The sequence below is a fragment of the Prosopis cineraria genome, unplaced genomic scaffold, assembly GCF_029017545.1.
Source record: "Prosopis cineraria cultivar Desert tree isolate PC_DT_omini unplaced genomic scaffold, ASM2901754v1 PC3, whole genome shotgun sequence".
NCBI classification, from domain to species: domain Eukaryota; kingdom Viridiplantae; phylum Streptophyta; class Magnoliopsida; order Fabales; family Fabaceae; genus Prosopis; species Prosopis cineraria.
This window is the reverse complement of record NW_026555334.1, coordinates 18,694,930-18,702,947: the sequence shown is the minus strand read 5'-3', so window position 1 is coordinate 18,702,947 and position 8,018 is coordinate 18,694,930. Positions and strand designations below refer to the sequence as shown.

Genomic DNA, 8,018 nt, shown 5'->3' with positions numbered 1-8,018 from the left:
TTTTAACTGATTTATTTCAATAATTTTTCATTTAAATTTCGTGCATTGTTTGATCAAAGTAGTTTTGTTGTTCAAAACTATATATTGAAATGTACTAGTGTACCAATTTTGATTACAATTGGAGCTCATTTTAGTGACGAAAACTGACACGCGGTTTCTATAAAAATCATTGCTATTGATATTTTTACATTTGGTAAAGAATGATTTGTTCTTGGCTTGGGATTGCTAATATAGGATATGTGTAATCTTAGAATGATCAATGAGACAAAAAACATTAATTCAAAATGATGTTTATAGTGTTTTTCCTTTTTCTATGAATTTTGAACGAATTTTATATATAATTTTATAATAATTAGAGTTAATTTGAAAATGCTATTTTGTGAGAATTTTGTTGGTTTTGTGATTGTATATAGTTGGAATCAGTTTGTTGAGTAAGATGCCAAGAATGAAAAGAGGGTTTTAGCTTGAGAAATACTTTCTTTATGTTGTTATACTACCAAATTTTTTATCGGCGGTTGAAAGTGTATGTGAATGCTCATGCATTGTGACTCATGATTTATTAATTACTATATATTATATGTAGAGTAGCCAATTTCTTTATTGATAATCTTTCTATCATTCCTTTCCTCTCCATATTCATGAGTCACTAATCACATTTCCCTGAATGAATTATCTTTTAGATTATAAAGTTATGGATAGAGAATGGATGTCTTCTAATCGATCAAGTAAAGAGTATTTGAATGGTGTGAAAAAGTTCATGAAGTTTGCTTTCGAGCATGTAAAAGACCTTAGAAGAATAGTGTGGCCTTGTGTAAGATGTGCTCTTTTGAAGCAAATTAGTACATATGAGATGGAAGACCATTTAGTGTGCTATGAAATTGATGAAAATTACAAATCTTGGCATAAGCATGGAGAGACTAGAGGGGATGAGTCTACTAGTAATTGGGAGTATAAAGGAAGCTTTGAATTAGACAATCATGACACAGATACTTATAAGGGTGACTGTTTTGAAGAGATGGCCAATGCAATTGAAAGGGAACTTAAGGATTGTCTTGAAATGTTAGAGATGTTGAAAAGTAATGCAGAGAAGCCCTTATATGTTGGTTGTACTAAATTCACAAAGTTGTCAGCAGTATTGAAATTGTACAACTTGAAAGTGAGCAATGGATAGAGTGATAAGAGCTTTACAGAAAATCTTACACTTATAAAACAACTTTTACCTACGAACAACGAGCTTCCAAGGACTATGTATGAGGTAAAACAAATGCTACGCTCAATTGGCATGAGTTATGAGAAAATACATGCTTGTCCTAATGATTGCATATTATTTAGAAATGAATATGCATCATTAATAAAGTGTCCAAAATGTAATGCCTTGAGCTATAAAGACAATAGGAAGAGTCCAAAGAAGGCATTATGGTACTTTCCCATTATACCTAGATTTAGACGGCTGTACAGTAGTACAGAGGATGCAAAAAATTTGACATGGCATGCAGATAAACGGATTAAAGATGGAAAGCTTCAACATCCAGCTGACTCTTCTCAATGGAAAAAAATTGATCTCGATTACCCTGACTTTAGAGCAGAAGATAGAAACCTTCGCCTTGTATTATCTACTAATAGAATGAATCCACACGGACTTCAAAGTAGTAGTCACAGTAGATGGCCAGTTATTTTGGTAATTTACAACTTACCTCTATGGTTATATATAAAGCGAAAATATATGATGCTATCCATTCTAATTCCGGGGCCAAAACAGCCGGGAAATGACATAGACATATATTTGGCTCCTTTAATTGAAGATTTAAAATTGTTGTGGGAGCACGGTGTTGAGGTAAGAGCATTGTTGTTTGGTACAATCAATGATTTTCCAGCATATGGTAATTTATTAGGGTATAGTATCAAAGAAAAACTTAGATGTCCTATTTGTGAACATGGCACACATTCAGTGAGATTAAAACATGGGATGAAGAATGTCTATTTTAGACATCGTAGATGGTTACATCCTGACCATTATTATCGACGCCTAAAAAAAGCTATCAATGGGAATTCAGAAGAAAGTAAGGCACCTTTGCCACTAATAGGTGAGCAACATTTTGATAAGGTGAAGAATTTGAATATCGAGTTTGGCAGACCTTTTGCAAAGCATCTTGGGACATGTGGGTCGAAGAAAAGGTCTATTTTTTTTGACCTACCATATTGGCAATCTTTATATGTGAGACATTTTCTTGATGTGATGCACATTGAGAAAAATATGTGTGATAGTTTGATTGGTACATTACTTCATATTCCAAGAAAGACTAAAGATGGCATCAAGGCAAGACTTGATATGATTTCTATGGGGATAAGGGAAGAGTTGGCTCCGTAAGAGAAGGGAAGTCACACATTTCTTCATGCAGCGGCTCATACATTGTCTGGAAGAGAAAAGAAGATTTTTTGTGAGTCGCTTGCTACTGTTAAAGTTCCAGAGGGGTACTCTTCAAATATTAAGGGCCTTGTGTCATTGAAGGATTTGAAGTTGAAGGGTTTAAAGTCATATGATTGCCATTACGTTCTATTTTACCTGATATGGTTCAACCATAATTACAAATTGTGTTTCTTCTTCAAGTCTATATGTAGTAAAGTGATTGACCCAACAAAATTGCCAAGATTGCAAAGCCGAATTGTGTTAATCTTGTGTGAACTTGAAATGTATTTTTTACCTGCATTCTTCGATATAATGGTGCATCTCACTATTCATCTAGTTAGAGAGATACAAATGTGTGGTCTAGTTTTCTTGAGATGGATATATCCATTTGAGCGTTACATGAAGATACTAAAAGGATATGTGAAAAATTAGAGTCGACCCGAAGGTTGTATAGTTGAATGATACATTTGTGAGGAGGCAGTTGAATTTTTTACTGAGTACTTATCAAATGTCAACCATATTGGTCTTCTGACTTCTAGGTATGATAGTAGAATTGATGGAGAAGGAATTATGGGCAATAAAGTAGTTACAATCTCCAACTTGCAATGGGAACAAGCACATTTATATGTACTACACAACTCTGTCGAGGTTGAGGAGTATGTAGAAATGCATATGGCCGAGCTTAAGTGAGATAACCCTAATAGATCGGAGATTTGGTATGCAAACAAGCATAATAAGAGTTTTACAGTTTGGTTGAAATAACACATTCTTGAGAAGTTGACTGCCGATCTTAATTCAGTTTCTGAAAAATTAAAATGGTTGGCAAGAGGTCCAGATAAACAAGTTCTTTCCTTCACTAGCTATCTTATTAATGGGTACACATTTTATACTAAAGAGCAAGATGATCAGAGTATAATGCAAAATAGTGGTGTAACTCTTATAGCCCAAGCAATGCATATATCTAGTGCTAAAGACAAAAATCCCTTGTACACAAAAATGTCATACTTTGGGGTAATTGAGTACATTTGGGAGTTAGATTACATCAAATTTCAAGTTTCAATTTTTGGTTGTAAGTGGGTTGATCAAAAAAATGGTCTTAAAGTTGATGACTTGGGGTTCTTAATGGTGGATCTTAATAGAGAAGGTTATAAAAATGAGCCTTTTATTTTGGCTTCACAAGCTTACCAAGTGTTCTTTATTCCTGATTCAACTAAAGTAAATTGGTCTATCGTTTTATTGAGCAGTAAAATAAATGAAGATATGAAGGATTCTATAGTTGAAGATGATCCCTTTATAGGGATATCATTTGAAAGTTACTTTGTTGAGGATGAAGCCTTTTATATAAAGAATGATCACAATGAAGGTATTTGGATTTCAAAGAAAAGAGGTAGAAGCATTCGAGCAAAGAAAGAGAGAAAAGATAAGGAATGTAGAAGAAAAAGAAAAAAAAAATAATTTAAACTTGTAGGTTACTTGTTTTATGTGATTTAAAAATTTATTATTATTTATTATGTGCTATATTTGTTTTGTAATGTGTGATTTACATTAAACCTGAAAATTACTTATTATGTGCTTTATTTTTTTATATTGTTATTTATTATTTATTTTGATTTTCTACTTTTGTAGGTAAATGGCTTCTCAAAGGAGTGCTGGTCTCAGTGGACCTAGTAGTGCTGATCCTAGTGTTGAGATGAATGACCAACAAATTTAGCAAGAAGCCAATCAAATAACTAGAGGATTGACATTGATGACCAAGGTGCATAGAAGAAGGGCTGCTGGACAGAAATATAAAGTTGAATGGAATTTCAAAGGTCAACCTATTAAGACCAACAGAAATAAATTCATTAGCTACATAGGGGTTGTGGCAAAAGCAAATGTGTCGATTACAATTAGGCACTAGAATGATGTTAGTCTAGCTACTAAAAATTATATTTGGGAGCAAGTAGAGGTAAAATACTTTACTCACATTGTTGTAATTAATTGAAATTACTTGACTGAAAATCTAATTAATTGTTTTTGTTTATAGTCAGCATTTGCAATTGATGCTAGTCAGATCAAATTTGTCATCCAACAAGCTGGAAAGGCAATGCGGACAATTTTGATATTTCGTGGGAGCAAAATACATTAAAAAATCAGGAGGAAACATTATTTCTGAGGCCCCCAACTTGATAAGGCCATTAGTTTCACAAGAACAGTGGGATGAATTTGTTGCTCAAAGTCTCGAGGGACAATTTCAAGTAAGAATAATGAGATGAATTAATTTTTTATTATTGTCAATATATTTAATTTTATTGATATGATTTTTTGTGTTTTGCACAGGAGTTGAGCCACAAAAAGAAAGAGTTGCATGAGAAAGATCTATCCCCTTACAAGAAGGGGCGCATAGGATATGCAAGAATTGAGCAACAAATGGTAAGTTAATATTTATACTATATAATTTTAGCTTATTTCATGGATATATGTACTATACTCACATTTAAATTTACTTAAATTCATAGATCGAGCGAGAGGGTTCAGGGGCAAGCTCAGTTTCACGTCACAGACTATTCATAGAAGGCTGAACCAATAAAGAAGGAAACATTATTGATGAACGTGTTCAGGAGATTGCTGACAAGTGTGTAAATACATTAACTTAACTTAACACTTTTTTATACTCAATCAACTAATTTAATTTTCTTAATATATATTGCATAGGCTGAGATCGAGAAAAGTGGCATGCCTGATAATGATGTCTTGGGCAAGGTGTTGGGTAATCCCGAATACCCTGGTCGAGTTAGGGGATATGACTTTGGTGTCTCGAAAAAACAAATATTTGGGTCACAGAAGAAAGCAAGGTCAACAGAGGATATGGGTGCAAGGGCTGAGATTGCCACCTTGAAAGAGGAGCTATCTAGGTAACGGGACATGATTGAAGCTTTGCTAAAGGACAAGGAAAGGCGGGAGGCAGAGTTTCATATTAGTCCTAGCAGGAAGGTAGTTACAGTGTCATGCAGCCTATTAAAAATCTCCCTGAGGTAAAACATTATTAATTTATTTCACTTATATTTCACTATTTCTATTTCCCATAACTTTAATATAGTATATTACTTATTAATATAGGGTGAGAACCTATGTGAGTTGTTGGCAAATAGCCCAAATCATCATGTGGTTGCTATTGGTCGGGTGTTCAATTTGCCAGGAGACATGTTACATGATATGCCACTCCCTATGTTCTATGTACATGTTGCTATTGATGTGCTGAAGGATTTGAACTATCAGCTACTTATTCCTACTAAGGATGTAAGGATTGTTAGAGAGGCGATGGGTAGTTTTGTTGGATGGCAAGCTAGTCAAGTTAGAATGCTAAGTCCAAAAAAGACTAGCAAGGATGCACAGTCAAAAAAAAAGATGATACCCCGATCTAGGCTCTCCTTTAAAAAGGTAGTCTCCCATAAAGCTGTGCCTAAACAAGAGCCTCAATTACCAAGCCAACATAGAAATTTGCTCCAAGCATATGCAACGGTACATAGGTCTAATCCTCCAGTCCTATAAATCTTGTTCGAGGTTGGTATATATGGTGAAGACTGATATGATATGCTTTCACTTGATGTTGTTGATGAAGTGCTTTAACATTTCTTGTATTTATAATAGGTGCTTGTATGACAAATTTGTTGTCCCTTTCAATCTACAAATGAAGTTCGTCTTTGTTAGTCCTCATGAAGTGGGTGCACATGCCGTAATTAAAAGTGACAAAATTTTAGAACAAGCAAAGGCATTGAGCGAAAATTTCAAAGCAAGGCTCGAAAGGGAACATTATTCATAATACCATACTGTCAAGGGTAACAAAATTCTCACTTATCTTAATAATTTTTTATTTTTAATTTAATAGATTAATTATAATTTTGCCATACTTGTTAATACTATTAGAGACCATTGGATGTTGATTGCCGTCGAACCATTTGGCAACACTCTAAAGATATATTATCTCGATTCTCTTGGAGGGGAACCAGGGAGGAGATAAATTTTATTGGAGTTGATTAATACGTAAGTGCACAAAGTATTTTACATAGTTATTTAATTATTTAAATTTCATACGAACATATTTTTTATTGTTTCATTAGGGTGATTGTGTTATACCGCACTAACACAAAATAATCAATTCTAAGGTCCTTTATAAATTTTGATGCAACCTACACTTGGAATATAATTAAGGTAATTGGAATCATTTATTAAATTGAAATTTAATGCATTAATACATATTCATATATTCTTTAATTTTTAGTATCCAAGACAAAAGAAAAATAGCTTGGATTGTGGCTATTGCATCATGAGGTTTGTGAAAGACATCATTATCCATAACGAGAGCATAATTCCCAAAATGGTATGTCAAAAATATTAACTTTTAAATTACAAAAATATTTAATGTATTAAAATTATATTAATATATGTTGAATCATTTATATATTGCAGTATTATGATGATTCTTATGTTGAAGAATTCAGGGATGCAGAAATAAATGAGGTAATTGAAGAATGATGTCAATATATTTTTCAAGTGTGGACCTCATATAAAGAAGATTAATAGAACTACCTTGAAGAAGTAGCTAGAAAGTTTTTTTTAATAAGTAGTTTATTTTTGGGAAAAGTTTACTTTATTAATTACATTTGTTTATTGATTAATTTTGAAATTGAATACAATAAATTTTATTGATATTCAAATCTGGAATGGTTGACTGCTGCTATTTTGATTTCTTTTTGCAGGGGGTTGGTATAAAAATAGCTCAGGAATTAAAAAAAACCCACCTAAAAAATAACGGTTATATAAATAACTGTCATTTATACTGAAATAAATGACGGGTAAAAAAAATGCCTGTCATTTATACTGACTTTAAATGATGGGTATCTCATTTACCCGTCATTTAAAATATGGTCATAATTTTTACCATACTTTAAATGACGGGTAAATTATATACCCGTCATTTAAAGTAATTATAAATGATGGGTATATAACTTACTGTCATTTAAAGTCTCTTTAAATGACAGGTAAGTTATATACCCATCACTTTAAATGACAGGTAAGTTATATACCCGTCATTTATACTTCATTTAAATGACGGGTATATCATTTACCCGTCATTTAAAGTCTCTTTAAATGACGGGTAAGTTATATACCCGTCATTCATACTTTATTTAAATGATGGGTATATCATTTACCCATCATTTAAATGAAGTATAAATAACGGGTATATAACTTACCCGTAATTTAAAGAGACTTTAAATGACGGGTAAGTTATATACCGTCATTTATAATTACGTTAAATGATGGGTATATAATTTACCCGTCATTTAAAGTATGGTAAAAATTATGACCATATATTTACCAATCATTTAAATTCTCAATTTGCTTCTCCTTTCATAAAAATTTTATTTTAAATGATGGTTTTATAACCGTCATTTATTGGGGGTCTTTAAATGTCAGCCAAATAAATGACATGTATTAATCGTCATTTATAGATTAAAATAACAGTCACTTATTCTCTTTTTTGTAGTAGTGTTAGGATGAAAGTCGGGAGGTATCGAGGGGAGCAAAATCTACTTGTTGCTTGCTGCGTTATGAGCTACAACTTTTGCAG

At 32.6% G+C, this 8,018-nt stretch overlaps 1 protein-coding gene across 1 annotated transcript; it reads left to right on the top strand.

The window, feature by feature from the left end:
* The first annotated feature begins 4,154 nt into the window (after nucleotides 1–4,154).
* LOC129305433 (uncharacterized) lies at nucleotides 4,155–4,968 on the top strand. The gene is made up of 4 exons (XM_054945465.1): nucleotides 4,155–4,218; nucleotides 4,523–4,644; nucleotides 4,727–4,819; nucleotides 4,906–4,968. Exons 1-4 carry the CDS (start codon nucleotides 4,155–4,157, stop codon nucleotides 4,966–4,968), a joined length of 342 nt encoding a protein of 113 aa, XP_054801440.1.
* Nucleotides 4,969–8,018: the final 3,050 nt, after the last annotated feature.